Source organism: Girardinichthys multiradiatus, chromosome 3 (assembly GCF_021462225.1).
Source record: "Girardinichthys multiradiatus isolate DD_20200921_A chromosome 3, DD_fGirMul_XY1, whole genome shotgun sequence".
Taxonomy (NCBI): Eukaryota; Metazoa; Chordata; class Actinopteri; order Cyprinodontiformes; family Goodeidae; genus Girardinichthys; species Girardinichthys multiradiatus.
In genome coordinates, this window is record NC_061796.1 from 9,356,822 (window position 1) to 9,376,295 (window position 19,474).

General features: G+C 38.2%; 1 protein-coding gene across 2 annotated transcripts in view; it reads left to right on the top strand.

Annotated features, from left to right (window-relative positions):
* Nucleotides 1-19,474, top strand: part of cdkal1 (CDK5 regulatory subunit associated protein 1-like 1) — a 281,503-nt gene that overhangs the window by 135,715 nt on the left and 126,314 nt on the right. For both annotated transcript variants that reach the window (XM_047361870.1, XM_047361871.1), the window contains exon 9: nucleotides 9,822-9,988. In XM_047361870.1, coding sequence (XP_047217826.1) covers nucleotides 9,822-9,988 — 167 coding nt within the window. The remainder of the gene's footprint in view (nucleotides 1-9,821; nucleotides 9,989-19,474) is intronic.

Sequence of the window (19,474 nt, forward strand, 5' to 3'; positions counted from 1 at the left end):
AAGATCGGCAACCCCCACTGCCTGGTGACAGAGCTCTTAAATCATAATGCACTCAGCCCCTTGCCTTACATTTGGGCGATGTTACAGCAACTTTTAAAAAGCCCGGATTTTGTTTTGTTTTTTCTAAAAAGCTGCCCATCAATCATAACCCTAATTTTACCACATTTACTTCAAGATTCAGCTGTTTTATTGGGATGCTACTTTGCATAGACTACAAAGTAAGAACTACATGGAGGAGCTTTGTGTTTTTTTTTTTATTTGTTGCAAAGTTGAATACGTTTTTCATCTTTAACGAGGTAGTCAAGTGATCCAAACCGGCAAAAATCTATCATTTTGCCGTTGGGCTGAAAAATCCCAAAACTATTCATTTTGTTTTTCGTTTATTTAATTTGTTTTAGCTAAACTATATATACTCTAACACACTGTTCTCTGTTTTGACTTATGCCATTTGAAATGGAGATGTCCGACAGTTCAGTGGCATCTTTATAATTTGCACGTATATTATAATTTGCATTACTGCCTGTGGCACCTAATCCATATGTACATACTGCCAGAAAGATAATGTGAAATATCATTAAACATGACCATAAATAATAGGGATAGGATGGAATTTGCTCCATTTTCTTCGTTTGTTCGCAATCTGCATATAGTGTACATGTTTAAACAAACACCTACTCTGTGGGGTTGTTTTATCCCACATGATCATATTATCTTAACAATTTTAGTGAATGACTATCTACTTAGGGCATGATCCTCAAAGATCCCCAATAGGGGGGCGCTAAATTGCTTGTACAAAAAAAAAAAATTGCACATGTCCCCAAAAAAGTGGGCGTGTTGCATGTGATTTTCAAAAATTGAGTGTGCAATGAATAACAGGTGCAAAGAGGTGCAATTTAAATGAGGAAATTGCGTGTGCTACTGGCTGGCTGCTACAGCCCCAAGCAGGGGTTGTTGCACTGCATCATTATAAACTAACCAGTTACTGATTTTTATTTTTTCCTTCTGTACCGTTCTACTCCTGCTTTTCTGGGCTGTTACATTTAGATAACCTTTGTCGTAGCAGCAGGTTTGTCATTGTAGCCTCTGTCCTGATGAGTTTATATCTCCTCTCTGTTAATGCTGGGCATTACTCAGTGCGTAATTGCGCTGCAGAAGTCTGCGTTTGAGGATACTTTATGTTTGGGGTTTGGACGGACCCACTGAGGCAAAGACTACATTCTGCTTCACCTTTAATAAAAATATTGGTTTACAGGCTATTGCGCAGGAGGGCCGGACTGTGTCCAGAGTAGGGCTCCTCCGCCATGGGTGTGCCGGTCTAGGCTGACAGCTTTGGATTGCGTACACCTTGTTAACTGTGTTGCTGGATGTAACTCGCAACAAATTGGCCAATCAATGTTAATAATATAAAAGACAAACATGCCTGTTAATTAATTTATTAGAGGTTTGCCTCCCGTGATCTTTTAAATTAGAAACTCATCGTTTTTTTTTTTTTTTTTTGAGACTATATGTTTGAAGAGTTCAGAGTTTATTATAAACAGCCACAATATTTAATAAGCCTGAATGTAACAGGTTTGGATGTGGTTTTGTACAAACAAACCTGTTGAAGATCAGGCCCTTAGTCTTATTATTAGATATGATTTTCTCCATTGGAAGTATTTTTATAGTAATGAAGTCTGGTGGCCATCCATTAGTAATTTACGTTTTGACACACAGGGATGTGTTGGATAATCAGCTTTGCCAGTTTGTCCAAATATTTGCTTAAGGACCTGTTATTTACAGCATATGTAGATTCAGTTTATTTCAGGTAAAATATCAATAGAGACCCATCAATCAGTGTTTGTAAGCTGTTTTTCGGCCTAAGCACAGCTATAGTATTGTTAAACAACCAGTACATCCTGTCTCTTGCTGTCACAGATCTAAAGCTGAATTCAAGCTAAAAGAAATAAATTGGTGAGGAGCTAAACCTTGTTGTGTCCCAGGTCTTGCTGTCTTGACTCACAAGTAATCTCTGCCTAACTACTCACTCTGTAAGAACACTTCATTAAAAAGTTAGCATTTTCTGGAATGCACTAAGCTTTAGCCTGCAGAGCTATTGGTATTCACTTATTTTCTAAGGACGTTTATCTAAAGCTCTCTCAAGACCTTTTGAAGTTGTAAGAATTGTGGCAAATGTCCTCCCAGAACACCTATATTTTAATGTCGCTGTCGTGTGATAAAAGCCACATAAACTAAATATACACTCACATGGAACGCAAACACATGTTTGGCAGAGAGCTGAAGTGATGATTGTTTGGAATGAAGAACTCATTGTCTGGCTTACTCTTGTGTTGTTCTTGGACAAAGACGAAAGGAAGTTCGTCATAGCACAACTGTTTCCTCTCTCTGCTGTTTCTTTATTTACCTTTATATCACATTTACCCTAGAAAGTTAAATACTAATTTACTGAGCTCTTACTTAGCTTTTATTTGTTTTTGCATTGTATTTTTTAAAACAAAATAAATTGCTCTACAGGAGCATTTAATTAATGTTCCCTTTGCATTGTTCTTCAAGATTATTGGACTCCATTTGTTGTTGGGGCGTGACATGCTGTGATCAGAAACACAACAGCATCTTTAAAATAGTTTTGCTGTCTGGTTATGTCAAGCACATTAAGTCAGGTCATGTAGGTTAGAAGGGCCTAGTAAAAAGAAATTTAAAAAAAGTAGTCACCTACAGTTTGAATCTAATCTTTTTGGTTATAGAAATGATAATATTGTTGTGAATATGTAATATTTAGATTTGTAACAATTATTTAGACAGTGATTAGAATCAGCCAGTTTTCCCTTGATAAGTTCTGATTGGTGATTGGTACCTCAAACACAGAAAAAAACAAAACAATTTCTTGTTTCTAATTACAAACAGGAAAATTATAATTTTTCAATCTGTAAGCACATCACCCAACATCGGCTACTTCGATGAACGTTTTTGAGTTCAAAAATCTGATAAAGGCAAGGGGTTTATGCTTTTTTTTCCTGAGGTAATCACATTTTTACATCAAAGATAATGAGAAAAAAAGAAGTAATTATTAAATAATGAACAGTTATTAAAGGAAAAGAAATATCCAAACCAACCAGGCCCTTTGTGGAAATATAACTGCCCCACTTGTTAATTCATGAATTAACAATGATAAACCAAATTTAATTTGTTGGGTTTCACTAGCTACACCCAATACTGTCTCACCTGTAGAATGACAAAATTACTTAAAGTGAGCCTTTTTTAAGAATCTAAATTTGGGTAAATAATCTCATAAAGCATCATGGCACGATCTTAAGAAATTCATGAGTTGTTGAGAAACAGAATCATAAACATATATCAGTCTTGACATGGTTACTAAGCCATTTCTAAGGCTTTGGGTCCCCAGCAAACCGCAGTGAGACTCATTATGGACAAATAGTGAAAACATGGAACAGTGGGGAGGTTTACCAGACGAGCACATTGATGACTCTTCCAGGAGGTCACAAAAGAACCCAAAACAGTACCTAAAGCTCTGCAGACCTCACATGCCTTAGTTAAGGTCAGTGTTCATGATTCAGTGATAGGAAACAGACTGGGCATAGAATGCATCCATGGGAGGGTTATAAGGTGAAAACCTCTGCTAACCAAAAAGAAAACAATTTCACAAAGAACAATTTAATGGTTCCCAAGACATTTGGGAAAATATTCTGTGGATTAATGACAAACACTTTTTGGAAGGTGTGCATCCTTTCACATCTGCCATAAAACTAACACACCTTTTCAGAAAGTGTTTTGTATTTACTCCTGTTTTGCTAATGCTAAAATTTGTTTAATGAGGGTGAGAAAAAGGCAAAAACAGAAAACATCTGTAAGGGAGCACTTTAAATAGAGATATCTTGATTCCATCATATATTGTTGGAATCAGAACTGCCTCCTCTAGGAAAGGTTCTGCAGCACATTTTCTGCCTTCTGTCTCATAAGAATCGGCAGGTAAAACCCTAAACAAAACCAGAAATCAATATTGGCTGGAAAGGCCTGATCATTACATTTCTAGTAATAATTGAAACATAATTAGTGTTTAGAATTAAACTTGGGGACATTATTTCAGCCTGACACCACTGCCTGTACCCAGAGGAAGCAGCTGTGCAGCTTATATTCAACCAGATGCAGAGAGGAGAGTAAGCAGGCCTTTCCTGATGGCTATCTTCCCTACATTCCTGGCCAACAATAACACCATTGGTACACCTAATGACAAGGAGCAGAGAGAGGCAAGCCAAAGGCCATATTATTGGTCAGGTTATTGGGTTTATCTGGAGATCTACAAATAACTATGGCCTTCAGTAAACATGTTTTTTTTTTTTTTCCAAAGCATCACCCTTCACAAAACACAATTAACAATGAAGCAATGAATAGCTATGTATAAGCAGATAATACACAGGCTTAGTACCTCAGCAGCATTGTGTTGCTGGAATCTTAGGAATGTTGTTTTGGGAGGAATACATTCAGCTTTCAGACCCATTAGATGCAGGTCTGACCCTGTATTAAGCTACCTCTCAGCCATAGCACCTCTGGGGCAGATATGATATAATTAAAATGACTGCTGATGGTCTAGGTGTTGGAAAAAAGTCACTCCCAGAATGCAGATGTTGCAGGACCTTGACATGGCAGTGACACTGGCATAATTCATCCCACACAAGCTGATATTAGGTGCCTGGAAAACTCCATTCAACACTCTCCGTTAGGCCTGAAAGATTAAAAACATCACAAATTATGGATAAATCATTTCGCAGCAAACCAGCACTTCAATAATATATTTTTAACAGATTCTTTTTAATTATGAATACTGACGGAGGGTAATGATATGTCCCTGTGTGGAGCTTGACCTCGAGCTTTTCAGGCGGCCCTTAGAAGAAAGATTGCTGTTGCATCGAATATGTTCTTGAAACAGCATTGGTCTACCCAGAAAGTTACGTTTAAAGAAACCTGAAAAGGGGAAAAAAAGAATTAACGAACACCGCTGTTACTGAGTCGCCCACAAAGGACATCATTCTTTGTATTTTGTGTGTTTGTGTGTGTCTGTGTTAATTTTAGAATGATATGATCTGAAAGTGTGAGATTGGTTGTTGGTTTTGATGTGATTTCAGACATGGATGGCTTTGGAAATCTTCATTGCATTTTAATGTTAATGATGATATCTGCAAGCCTTTTGAATAAGCTTCTGACTATTACACTTCGATCAATTTTAATTCATCCCTCCCATGAATATCTATCTAACTCCTACTTTATATCTTTGTATCTCTGTCAGATGCAACCACAGCACACACACACACACACCATGGTCCAATTAGCCAAGCATAATCTAAATGACCACATGCATCTTTCTGTCTGTCCCCGCACAGTTAATGATAATGATGGTTGCACACATTTTTATGCCAGTGTGCGTGCAATTTGCCTTGTTCCTCTGTAAGTGCAAATCTATTTTTGTGTGCCTGCCTGGGATAATATGTCGTAACACATAGCTTAAGCAGACACTCAGCCATTTCCAAACCTACAGCCAAGTGACAGATCATTAGACAGAGCGTGGCTCTAATTTACTATGAAGCCGGTCATCCCCTCTTGCTGCATCTGACCTTCCCATTTCGGCAGTAATTGTTTGTAGAATGGTTATTTTTAATGCTCGTCACTAACTGTCATGAATAGGGTTCTACTTAAGCCTTAGAGCATTTAGGCAATGACAGCAAAGGGCTTTGTGAGGTAAAGAACTAATAGCATTCAGAGGGGACTGTAGAGGATTTAGGCTAGGTTGGTAAAATATGTAGCTTGAACAAATTGCCGCTATTGACAAAGCTAAGCTGAGCCAGAAAAATAGATCTGATAGATTTTCAGTATTATTATCAAGCTTTTTTTTGTTTTTGTTTATATTCTCTGGATTTGTACAAAACATTCTCTTTTTCCAAATAGTCTACATTAGACATTAGCCGACATCCAGCATGAAGGTACGCCAAAGTTTCAAAATGTTGAAACTTTTTTTATCATACCTTAATGGTCTTTTTAATGAGATGCCAGAAAAAGAGACACAGTGACATGAGTTTTTAGTTCAGCTGTTATGACCCCAGGTCGAGGGGATCAGGGGGTGGTAACATAAAAATGAGTCCAGAGGTAAAAGGAGAACATTTAAGGGGATTTGTTACAAGGAGTAGGGTTCCAACATACAATACGGCTGACAGAAAATGACAAATCCAGCCCAATCTTCTCAAATACAACACTCTAGATTGAACTAGAAAACAAACAAGCACTTAACCAAACTGGTAAGCAGATCAAGGAGGGTCAGCACTACCAAAATAATGTGCAGCTGCCAAAACAGTCTCCAAACAAAGCAAAGTGGGGGTCAGCTGTACAAAACCTCTTCCAAAAGCTATCCCACTGAAAGAATGAATCAAGGAGCCTTTTGTAGGATGCAAGTGGGTCTCATTGTCCACTGATTGGCTTGGTGATTCGGCAGGTCCAATCAGGTTCCTCAGCAGCCTCCAGGCAGCCAATCATCTGAGTGTGCTCCTACACCTGAATCTGCATAGAAGAAAAGACTGCAAGGCCAGCAGCCATAACACTGTATAATGCATAGTTACTTACTGCTGTCCCTCTGCCATGTTGGGATTATGATTATTGATTAATTAATATTTATCAATAATTATAATTAAAAATCACGATAAAAAAAATGTATTTCATAACCAAAAATCCTCATTTATTAATCGAAACCAGAGATGTCTTCTGGTGTTGTAATTGTGGCTCAACAACTTTGAGAATTACAACCGTTAAATACATTTTTTTTTTTTTTACTGTGTCCTGTCCGGCAGAGTATCGCTCAGAATTGTTGTCTGAGTGCCAAGAAATTGCCCAAAAGATTTACTTTCACAAGCGGAGCATCACAGCTAATGCTTTAAAGCTCTGCTTGATATTTATATTATTATAAATATATTATATTATATTGATATTATATTTATAATCAACCGTTTCTGCCGAAACGTGGGGAACTTTAACCTTATTTTGACTGACAAATCACTCTTGCACAAAATAAACACTAACGACTTCTCTTTATCTACATGAAAATGTATCAACCGCATGATCCACCTCACTATTCCGATTCAATAATCTTCACCTAATCAAACATGCAAAGTTCTACACAGAAGGGTAAAATATCTAACTACACAAAATAAAAACAGCAGTGAGTGTGTATGAAATCAAACCAGCAGTTATAGCAAAAGTACAAAGGGAATATGGTTGGACGAAGCTTTGGGAGCGCAGTCCACCAGAAAGTGTAGCTCAGTGAGATACAGGCAGTCATAAAACTTCCCCCGCCGCTGGGGATGTTACAGAACACAAAGGGTTATAAGACAAAGAAAATGATTGATTTTCACCATAAGGTTATTATAACGGTGCAGTTTCACAGCGCACCTGCTCTCAGGTGTTCACACAGTAAAAGCACAATACTGCGAGACTCGGCGGCCTCAGAAAACAACAGTAATCACGTTTCAAAAGAACAATGGCATGCACATACAATTCAGAACACCTTAGACTCTAAGTGGCGATTCTACATCACACTAAATCTCCTCTACCCTGCCCAAGCTATTCCTAATAAAAAAATGAAAATAAAAGGTGGATTTTACTTGTTGAAGTCTTCCTTCTGGGGCAGCGAGTGAGAGAGAAAAGGGGGTGAAGAGTTCCTGCGCGTCCGTAGTTAAACTCCAAGAAAGTGGTCAATCTCCGTCTTTTGGTCTCCTTGGCGAAAAGGAAAAATATGATCTGACCGTCAGCAGTCGACTAGAACAAAACAAGGTGGCGATCTGTCTCCTTGAAACCTCTGTGAGGGTTTTTTCTTCTGTTACGTGTTAAGCTCACATCTTCGATCGGCAAAGTGACATTTCTGGCCTTCTTATTCCAGAAACCTCTTTCATGAATTTTACGTTGGCCAACGGGGAGAACAAATGAAGTCCACTTGGGATCTTCTTCTCCAGAGGGATGCTTCAGTTGCGTGGTAACCGTGTCGAGGTCCCCAGCTGAAGGCAACTCTTTAAAGGGGGTCACCTTCCTTTATAATCTCCTGTGACGTCAGACTTGGGACGCCCCGTCATATCAGCCGCAGTGTCCGCTGGGGTTTGTAGTAGCGGTCTATCCTGGGATACAAAATGGCTGATGATGCCAAAAGGCCTGGTAGCGTCCAGCAACGTGCAAATGGTCCAATATTCAGCACATGTGGTCCAACAGCCATCTGTTGCTGGTCAGCTGAAAGAAGGTTTCTTCACTTTCCCCTTAATTAAATGAAAGACACATTTTGTAGTTTTAAAATAGTTTTTGTCATGTTTGTTTGTTATTTTTGTTAAAAAGCAGAACAGCAAAAAGAGCAGAATATTTGGTGCATTAAGCTTCTGCGAATTCTACTGAATTTAGTAGGTACTTAGTAAAACTCTTGGATAAACTGTGCTTAAAAATTAAAACAAGCAACGAATAATGGTGTAGAGAAGATAACTGGAATAATCAAAATGTTATTTTGCAGCGTTAGGAGTAATAGTTCCTTTTCTGTTTTGGAAAAAGGTTATTTGATCATGTTATTTTTGCATGGTTATTTTCACCAGGTTATTATGCCTGAGGAATATACTTCTAGCTTAAGTCAAGTCTACACTATAGAGCTTTTCAAAATATATCTAATTTCAAATTAGTTCTACCAATTTTTCAGGAGCAATATCATTTCTATAATATATAAATCAGTTGGTAGCTCTTAAGTAAGCCAAGTTCATTAAAAGCTATAAAACATTCTCAGAAAATAGACTTGACTTTGGTTGGTTTATAAATCACTGAATAGCTTAGCACCAAAATACATTAAAGATCTATTGCTGTTGTATCAACCTTCCAGACCACTCAGGTCTTCTGGTTCAAGTCTACTCTGCATCCCCAGAACCAGAACCAAACATGGAGAAGCAGCATTTAGTTCTTATGCTACACTAATCTGGAAGTTCTCATCAATTCCTTTAAATCAGGATTAAATCCCATTTGTTTAGAGTTAGCTTCGACTGTTTTATTTAAACTATTAACTGAAAAATCATTCATTTTAGTCTGCAGTCCATTTTTTCTTTATTTTCCTTTATTGTGCCACCACAATGTACTTTGTGTTATGTAATGTTTTCACCATCTAAACGACTTTGAATTTGCTTGTTGCTGAAATGTGCCATACAAATAAACTTACCTTGCCATAATAAGCACCTCAAGTTGCGCACAAGATAGATAAAGGCTATAAAGCTATATAAAGTTATGCTTGGGTTCCTTGATCAAAATGTTAAATTATTTTCACATTGTAAAAAAAAACATGACTCCTGTTTCATTGTTCAATCATTTTTAACAAAATGATTGAACAAGGGGTGAGAATCTATGAGCCACATTATCAGCAGTATTGAGTATTTTAACAAAAAAAATGTAAAGGGTGTCCCATAACTGATTTGTTTGGGCAAATACAGGTTACTTTTGTTTCAAATTCTCCCTGGCTTTCAAACTTGAGGTTTAATATTCATGACCTACAACAGTTGAAGTTATTTAAATTCAGCTAATGAAACGTGAGATTCCCTTAAGTGTAAAGGCAGCTTCAATCAAAGCAAATAAAGCCCACGTGGGAGCCTTTGACTTAATTCAGCATTTTGTTGTTTTTCCTTTTGCAATAATTTCCTGTGAATGATCCTAAATGTATTATTGGTTATTATATGGTTATCCTATGTTATAGCAGAGCTTTCTAATCTCTTTTTTTTATTTTGTGTAATTGTTTTTTCCATTAATCTCTCCAGAGGGAGTGTGTGAGATCTGGTTGACAAGTGAAGACACAGGTGCTTATGGCAGAGACATAGGGACAGACCTGCCTACTTTACTGTGGAGGTTGGTGCAGGAGATTCCTGAAGGAGCCATGCTGAGGCTGGGTATGACCAACCCACCTTATATCCTGGAACATCTGGAGGTATGGAAAGCAACCTCATTGCTTTACAGGACATAACATAACATACCTTGTTTTCCCAGTCATAACTCCCAGCAGTTACTGTGCTAATTATAAACCTAACCCAGGTCCTCATAGTATCATTAATGATCTGCATGATAATTTCAGAGATTCATCATAATCCTCACATTGTAACTGTAATTTGATTTGTGGCTCCGTGATACCAACAGCTTGACTCTAGACATTTCACCCAAAAGTATCATCAGACATAATGATACATTTTTGTCAAATTAAACTAAAATACTCAGGGTCATAAGACCATTTCCTCCCCACTGTTCTGTTTTTCAGCCACCCAAAGCTCACATGCTGTCCTCTTTGTTAAAAAAACAATATTGCTTTGCTTAGATTTAATAAACTAAATGGCCGTCCGTTCTGCTTACCAAGCAGTTTAGGTCCAGCCTTCTCTCTGCTCATTAGTTAATTTTCTCCCTCTCTAATGAGTCAATTAAAGACCATTCTGTATTCTTTAGGCACCCCAATTCTATCAGTCATTATTGCCTTTTCTAATGGAACAATGGGCATTGTTTACCCCTCCTTTTTCCAGTTTGCTCCTTTTACTTTCTGCATCACCATGAAAGATTCAGGATTTTATTTTTCTTATTGTTGGCATGTCATCTGTTTTTGGAACAGTCTGGAAATACAGGTCCTTCTCAAAATATTAGCATATTGTGATAAAGTTCATTATTTTCCATAATGTCATGAAGAAAATTTAACATTCATACATTTTAGATTCATTGCACACTAACTGAAATATTTCAGGTCTTTTATTGTCTTAATACAGATGATTTTGGCATACAGCTCATGAAAACCCAAACTTCCTATCTCACAAAATTAGCATATTTCATCCGACCAATAAAAGAAAAGTGTTTTTAATACAAAAAACGTCAACCTTCAAATACAGTACAGTTATGCACTCAATACTTGGTCGGGAATCCTTTTGCAGAAATGACTGCTTCAATGCGGCGTGGCATGGAGGCAATCAGCCTGTGGCACTGCTGAGGTCTTATGGAGGCCCAGGATGCTTCGATAGCGGCCTTTAGCTCATCCAGAGTGTTGGGTCTTGAGTCTCTCAACGTTCTCTTCACAATATCCCACAGATTCTCTATGGGGTTCAGGTCAGGAGAGTTGGCAGGCCAATTGAGCACATTGATACCATGGTCAGTAAACCATTTACCAGTGGTTTTGGCACTGTGAGCAGGTGCCAGGTTGTGCTGAAAAATGAAATCTTCATCTCCATAAAGCTTTTCAGCAGATGGAAGCATGAAGTGCTCCAAAATCTCCTGATAGCTAGCTGCATTGACCCTGCCCTTGATAAAACACAGTGGACCAACACCAGCAGCTGACACGGCACCCCAGACCATCACTGACTGTGGGTACTTGACACTGGACTTCTGGCATTTTGGCATTTCCTTCTCCCCAGTCTTCCTCCAGACTCTGGCACCTTGATTTCCGAATGACATGCAGAATTTGCTTTCATCCGAAAAAAGTACTTTGGACCACTGAGCAACAGTCCAGTGCTGCTTCTCTGTAGCCCAGGTCAGGCGCTTCTGCCGCTGTTTCTGGTTCAAAAGTGGCTTGACCTGGGGAATGCGGCACCTGTAGCCCATTTCCTGCACACGCCTGTGCACGGTGGCTCTGGATGTTTCTACTCCAGACTCAGTCCACTGCTTCCGCAGGTCCCCCAAGGTCTGGAATCGGCCCTTCTCCACAATCTTCCTCAGGGTCCGGTCACCTCTTCTTGTTGCGCAGCGTTTTCTGCCACACTTTTTCCTTCCCACAGACTTCCCACTGAGGTGCCTTGATACAGCACTCTGGGAACAGCCTATTCGTTCAGAAATGTCTTTCTGTGTCTTACCCTCTTGCTTGAGGGTGTCAATAGTGGCCTTCTGGACAGCAGTCAGGTCGGCAGTCTTACCCATGATTGGGGTTTGGAGTGATGAACCAGGCTGGGAGTTTTAAAGGCCTCAGGAATCTTTTGCAGGTGTTTAGAGTTAACTCGTTGATTCAGATAATTAGGTTCATAGCTCGTTTAGAGACCCTTTTAATGATATGCTAATTTTGTGAGATAAGAATTTTGGGTTTTCATGAGCTGTATGCCAAAATCATCCGTATTAAGACAATAAAAGACCTGAAATATTTCAGTTAGTGTGCAATTAATCTAAAATATATGAATGTTAAATTTTCATCATGGCATTATGGAAAATAATGAACTTTATCACAATATGCTAATATTTTGAGAAGGACCTGTAATTGGCTAACAATTTATTATTGTTACCACAGATTTTTACCACAGGTTGACTATGCATATATTTGTGGTGTGAGGTTAGGCATTGAAGTAAGTCAGAGTGGAGTCTAGGAAGGTTAAGATGAAACAAGGGTATTAAATTTAGCAGAGAATGGCACAAAAGCAAATTGCAAAGAAATATGTGGCTACATAAAGCATGTTGTCTTGATCACTTTAATTAAGGATCAGTAAATTCCTAATAGATAGGGCTATGATGTGCACTTAAGGCTGCATGCTGAGCAGAGAAACTTTCCCCTTAAGATCAAGGGATATATGGACATGTTCTTTGCTCAACAGCCCCCACCAGCTTGGCTGCAGGAGCTAGGGGGTAAATGAAGTTCTAAGGTAGATATTTCATCCTACAAAGATCCAAGCCTGTGTAAATCCACCTAGATGATGACATACTGCGGTTTTTGGTCAAAAAATCTGAAAAACAAATAAAGAGTGGTTGCAATTATTATTAAAACTAGACATTAAATTGCTGAAATAAATGAATAATCATTGTTTTATTGTGCTTTTAAGGCACCAATAAAACTACCTCTGCTTTTGTTAGGCTGCTGTGGTCCGTGTTGTGGCCTCAAACAAAAGCAAGCAAGTTTATGTTTTACACTTAAGTAGGCATAATTTGCCAAAAGCATCCTATAGTTAAGGTCTTAGCAGAGAGGCACAAGATTTATGGCATAATAATCTCTCTGATCCCTAAAAAGCTTTAAAACACAAGCGGCTTCTGTTTAAAAAAAAAACTCTTGTAACCTTTCTTTTAATGAAAGCTTCCACCTTTGCAGAAAAGGTTGATTTTTAGATTCTATGAAGCTACAGCCAGCAATTTGAGAATTGCTCTCAGCAGTTAAAATGCTCAGAACAAGAAGTGCAAATATCATCCTCAACAGAGATGATTTCTGTCCATGTAGCTTGGGTTCAATTTAGTTGTAAGTCCTGCATTGAGATCATTAACGGAGTTGCAAATGTCAGCAGGGATAGTAAGACGTTATTCAGGCAAAAACTTGCAACTTCCCCTTCAGATTCCTTCAGTTTTAGCTTTTTTTGTCACACTTTAGTGTTTCAGATAATCAAACAAGTTTTTATACCAGGCAAAAATGATTTCATCAGCCCTACCCGTGATGGATTAACTACCTGACCTCTACAATAAAGAAATCCCTTGCATTCAGACCAGGAAAGTCCTTTTGGTCCGCTTGTTTGGTCCAAACCAAAAGGTGCAGTTTCACATTGTACTTTTTGCAAGTGAACTATAACTTGTAAACAAAGCGACGCATGTGATGATCGTTGCTTCCATTAGACAGAAATGACCAGAGCGGGTTAAAGCCAAGACCCAGAAATGGAGGAAAACTCATATACCTTGTGGCTTTAGATAACTTTGACAGAGTTTTTTCAATTTCAAGTGGCATTGTTCGGTAGACCATTCAGACACCGTCTCCTCCATTTACTTGCTAAACATGCAGAACGCGAGCGTGTTCTTGTGTGTCTTTTGTAGCAGTTGTGTTATCTGCCCATCTGTCCAATGATCTGCCCTAGGTGTGTTCACGGCTCATCGTTTGTAGCATCCATGCAGTAGTAGCATTAGCAGTGCTGAAGGGCTAATTGTTCCCCACGATGTCCTGCTCATTAAGTATAAGTATGTTTCTTGTAGATGGGTCTGATCGAGGCCGGTTCTTATTCCCATCAGAAGCGAACCGTACTAGAGTCCGTTTTGAAGCAGACCAAGGCCACCTCAAAAAGTAGGTCACGGTCTAGTTGTTGTGGCATGAGTGTATTACCATCTGCACAAAAGGTCTGGACCAAGTGGGGAAATAAACCCTGGTCCATTTAAAGCTGACCAAAAGTGGCTGGTATGAATACACCCTTAAATAGAACCTGTCTGACAAGATAAAGGAGGCTAAAAGATCTAAAAATGCAACAAATTCATCAACACTGGAGAAACAAAAATGGGTCTGTAAAGAGAGTGTGAGACTCCAGTGACCCACTGTGACAGCCATAACCCACAAATGGAGAAACCATTGAAAAGTGACGTACCAAAAATGTCCAACCTACCCAAAATTACTCTGAGTACATTGACGACTCATCAAGGAGGTCACAAAAGAACCCAGAACAATATCTACAGACCTGCATTTCTCACTTGCCTCAGATAGTTCATGATTCAACAATAAAACAATGGGCCAAAATAGCCTCCATGGGAGAGTTCGTTGGTCAAAACCACTGCTGACCAAGAAGAACACGAAGACCTGTCTCACACTCCCCAAATAAACATCTTCATGATTCCTAAGACCTATTGGAAATATTCTGTGGACTGATGGGATAACTTTTCATTAGTTGTGCATCCTGTTACATATGGTTGAATACTAACATAACATTTCAGAAAGAAATAACAGGCTTCTGACAATCAAATGTGTGGTGTGATGGTCTGGTGCTGCTTTCCTGCTTTATGACCTGGTGATAATTAAAAATTGTCCAGTCATCAGTTTGTGACTATGAGCTTAAGCACAGTGCATGTAGGCCGCAGAGTAATTATCTGAAGCACAGCAGCAAGCACACCTCTAAAAAACAGAAGACAAATATGAAAGTTTTGGAGTGGCCAAGTGAGAGAACATACATAAATCTGATCATTTATGTTCAGCAAACCTTCAAGTGTGGCCAAAAAAAGAGTGGGTCACAGCAATGTAACGAATAAGTGCCAGAAACATTCAATGACAGTGCTTTATATACTGTTATTAGGTTTAGGAGGAAGTTACTCTTTTACAAAGAAGCAGGTCGGTTATTACTCGTTAACTAATATTAAAAATCGTTTGATGATCTGAAACATTTAAATGTGACAAAAAAGCAAAAAGAAAAGAAATCTTTTAGAGGACAAATACTCCAGGGTTTTTTTTAGGATACCCATGATGTCTTTTGTTCATTAATGGAGGCGCCCCCATAGATATTTGGAGGTTTTGGTCAATCTTCTGTCTTAGCAGCGTTCTTTTTTTGTTGCTGTTAATTTTTGCTACTGTTGTTTGATTTGCCAAAGCTTTAGATATCAAGTTAGGCTGCTGCTGTACAAAAAATATTCAAAAAGGTAGAAAACAAATCACAAAACAACATAGTGGCGTTTCTTTTTTTGTGATGTTGGACTTGATTGTGTGAGGATCTCCAACTGAAAATGCACTAAATCCCATAATTAAAGACCTTCACCGCTACATTACAATGCTGGTGTGACTCACTGAAGTTTCTCCTAGACTTCATAGCTGCAGTACTTTAATTTCTTCATAAGTAAAACTTGCCTCATTTCATCCTTAAGTGCTGCTGTGTCTTAACAGCAGCACTAGTTTTGCCTCATTTCCCCTAGAAACAGTTTAGAACAGATTGTACTGAACCACTGCCTTTTTTAAAAGCATTTTTTCTTTTAATCTTCAATTCCCAAACAGTTTCTGTTCTCATGTTAAATTGAATCATTTTATTTATTCAAAAATTGGATTGTTCACTTTAATTTTTGTGTTTTCTTCAAAACTTATTTATTTTGGACCTCAGTACGAATGTTCATTGGTGACCTTAATGCCTTAATTCCAGTTATGAAGAAATATTTCTCGCCTCAGCATGATTTTGGCACTTTTCTCCTCAGTTGTAGAGTATACTTCCACCACTGTTAGAGTTCTCCTTAATAAAATGTTGTCCCTGAAGCAGGAGCCACAGTACCAGCTGAATGTTCTTCGTAAGAGGTGTGAGATAGTCATCAAGAAACTGGGTTCTACTCGTGGATGTGACATATTCAGATAAATTTGATTCCTTATCCAGATTGGCATTAGCTTTGCCGCAGTTCTGTAGCTCAGCTTTTATGCTCGCATTCCCAGTCTCACCAGTGATAAACTCATGGAAAAAGTAGAAAGAAAAATATACATAAAGTTTGGGAGGAAGAACAGTTGGAGCAAATACAGGGCCATTGTAACCTAGATAGATCAGTGTTTTTTTAGTCAAGTTTACAACATCTACCTAAAGTTGAAGAATGAAGGATGATTGAGATCTTAGATAAGTGAAATGAGGGCAGAAATGTAAAAAAGAAGAAAAACAGGGGGATGAAGGCCTGGGGATAGAGATGAGGGGTAAGGAAGAGTATAAAATAAGTGCTGTGGGAAGCAGCAATGGAGGTTGTAATTAACCAGGGGTTAATGGGGGTGTCTAATTGTCCCCCTCATGTATAGGTAGGCTTTCTGCTTGGCTACATTACAATTAAAAAACCATCCTCCTAATGATTGGGAATAACAATTAACTGATAATTAGAAATATACTTGGGTGCCACACTAGCTTAGTCTATGTGGATGTATGTTAAGAATCATTTCATATGCCACCAGCTCTTTTATGGGCAACGTCTATGCAATAAATTGAATTATATCTTTTCTCTGCTTTAATTCCTCAGTCAATTAACCTACATAAAAAATGATAACAATGGTCTTCCTTAAGTTGTCATTTTCTTTTGTTGCTCCTGTCCCCTATTTACCCTTTCTCCTTTCCCTCCTCCCCTAGTTTCATTTTCTGCTAGCTGTAGTCATTTTATTGTGCTTTTTTTTTTTATCGTATACCATGGAAATTAAATTATATACTGTAGCGTTATTAGTTAAAAGATTCAGCTTTTAGCTTTCTCTGTGCTTAGTTTTAACTGTAAATTATTTTCTTCCCTTTAAGAAGGTACTCATAGGCTTTGAGCTTCCTGTGTTTTTTCTAACTTTTCATGATTTTATTTATAAATGCTGTGATGAGGGCCAGTTCTCAGAAGTATATTTATCCATCATCTTTTAGTAAGCCCCAATAATACCCTGCTGTCTTTGCTTTTCTATGGCAGACCGGCACTTATATAAGATCATCAAACTGAATGGCTCTGATTGAAGCTGAAAAGGCCAAGTAACTTCACCACTAGCCTGCTAAAGATCACCCTCTCGCACAAATTCAGATCGACACTTTTGTGCTGTCTCCTTCTGTCACACAAGAGCACAATTTCTTTCTTGTCTGCAGCCTGTTTTTCTTGACAGATGTCTGCAGCCTCATAGCACCATTTGTTGATTGGAGCAGTTAAAGGCCCAATCGCCTCTCATGGGCCACTTCTCGCTGACATTTTAGTTGATTGCATTGTGCTGTCAGGAGTTCCTTTTTGAGTAGCCACATAGAAAAAAATAAAAATCTGTCATTTTCTGATATTTTTTTCCACTCTCAGCTGTATATTTTTGAGCTTCAATTTCTATCAGTCTCCACTTAGATTTCTCCACAAAAACTGTGTATATTATCTATGAGACTGAATATATCACAAAACTAAGAGGAGTAAATAATAAGAGATATGATGATCAGGCATACCAGTATGGCCACCTCCCAAATAATGGACATCAGTTGTCACCTGGGCAACCATCACCAGTCAAAGCACTAATGAGGGACATTTCAGAGAGATGAGGTCTCTAGAACCAGTAGCAATAGATGTGACATGATAGAGGCCCTATTCAGCCCTGATCCTTTATTCAACCAGGAAGTCCTGCTTAGATCAGAAATGTCTTTAATAAAGGACACCAGGCTAAGTAAGCAGCCACACACATAATGTCTCTATATTCAGATAAAAGCAGACAAGCTTTAAAACATGCATTCACACCTGCCATTAAAATCCATCCTGAATCATCAGATTTGAGTTACCTGCTACAACTGCCGATAAATACATAACCATGGCAAAGTTGCAAAAGATTGACCTAAGAGATGTGGAATTGCTCGGAGTACGGAGTCCACATGAGGACACAGCAAAAGACTTAATGTGTTGCCATGTTATTCTATGTAATCCTATGTTATAATTTCAATGTTCTATGTAGTTAGATTTGCTGAAGGAATGTTCTGAATCATGTTAATCCATTTATACTTGCAAGTTGTGATATTCAGCTCTAGAGGTTTGACATGACCAATGTTCTCCGTTACAAAGGTTTTGGTAATAGGAATGACAAAGCAGGACCTGATTGGCATTAATGGTCCTTTAAATAGATGATAATGACACATATTAGATTCAAAACAGAGATCTCTCGTTCAGATTGGCCGAGAATGGGATTTCTCTGAGGCCTCCAGACGTTTTTCCCCGCCTTTTAGGACGGGTGGGTTTTTTGGCTGGTGTGCCCCAAGCCGACCTGAAGGTCCCCTTCATCAATACGTAAGTTTGTGAGTTTGACAGACATGGATGTTTCCATGGGTGAGTTGATGAGATGTGTTCCTGAAGGAGACTTTTGGGAAGAGCTACAGAGTAGCTGGATTTGGTCTAATTAGTGAATAGGTTTAGTTTATCATAGTCTAACACAGTTAAAATAATGTGCGCATAGGAGCTCTAAATAGGATCTTACTTAATTAGTTGAACCCGAAATTTCAGATCTAAACTAGAATAATCATTTAGAGTTGCTTATTAATTTTGTACACAAATTAATTTCACTACCTTTCATAATCCTTCACATTTTTCCTTTTATTCACTCATAAACATCACTTATACTTACAGGATATTTACAACATGAATATAAGATCTTTCTCAGCTGTTAATTAGATTGAAAACCTAATTAAAGGGGGGATATATGTGGAAGCGTAAAGCTCTGTTTAACTAGATCAAAAAGTGTTATTATTGTCTTTACCATAATAAAATGAACTCTGTGATAAATTCACTCTGAGTGGAGACATGCAAGCTGTCTGTCTGGAAAAACAGATTATATTAGAGAAAAGTTCTTGGCGAGAGGAATGATTAATGGGCTTGTTATTGCAGGAAATCTTGTGATATGTTGGCCTCTGCCAGGTCAATTTGACCTTAGAGGTTGCATCCAGATAAGTGATGAAATTGTTAGTGTAAAACTGTCACGTACGCCAATTTGATGTTTTCCAGATGTTTGGCTAAAGGTCTCCTGATGTTTTTGTAAAATCCTCAAAACGTTACTGTAACTTCAATATATTAATATTCTGAAATTCACATGTTTGAGATTGACCTGAGTCATGTTTTGTGGAGTTATTTAGGCTAGATTATACTTGATCAGTCACAATACGAAGCATAAATGTTAGAATAAGAAAGAAGCAAACAAGAATAATTCATGTTTCCATTCACAGAAGTTAGTATAAGCACAAAGACACTTAGGATTTTAATCCCAGAATAGCGCTGCAGACTGCTCCATGCACCTTTATTA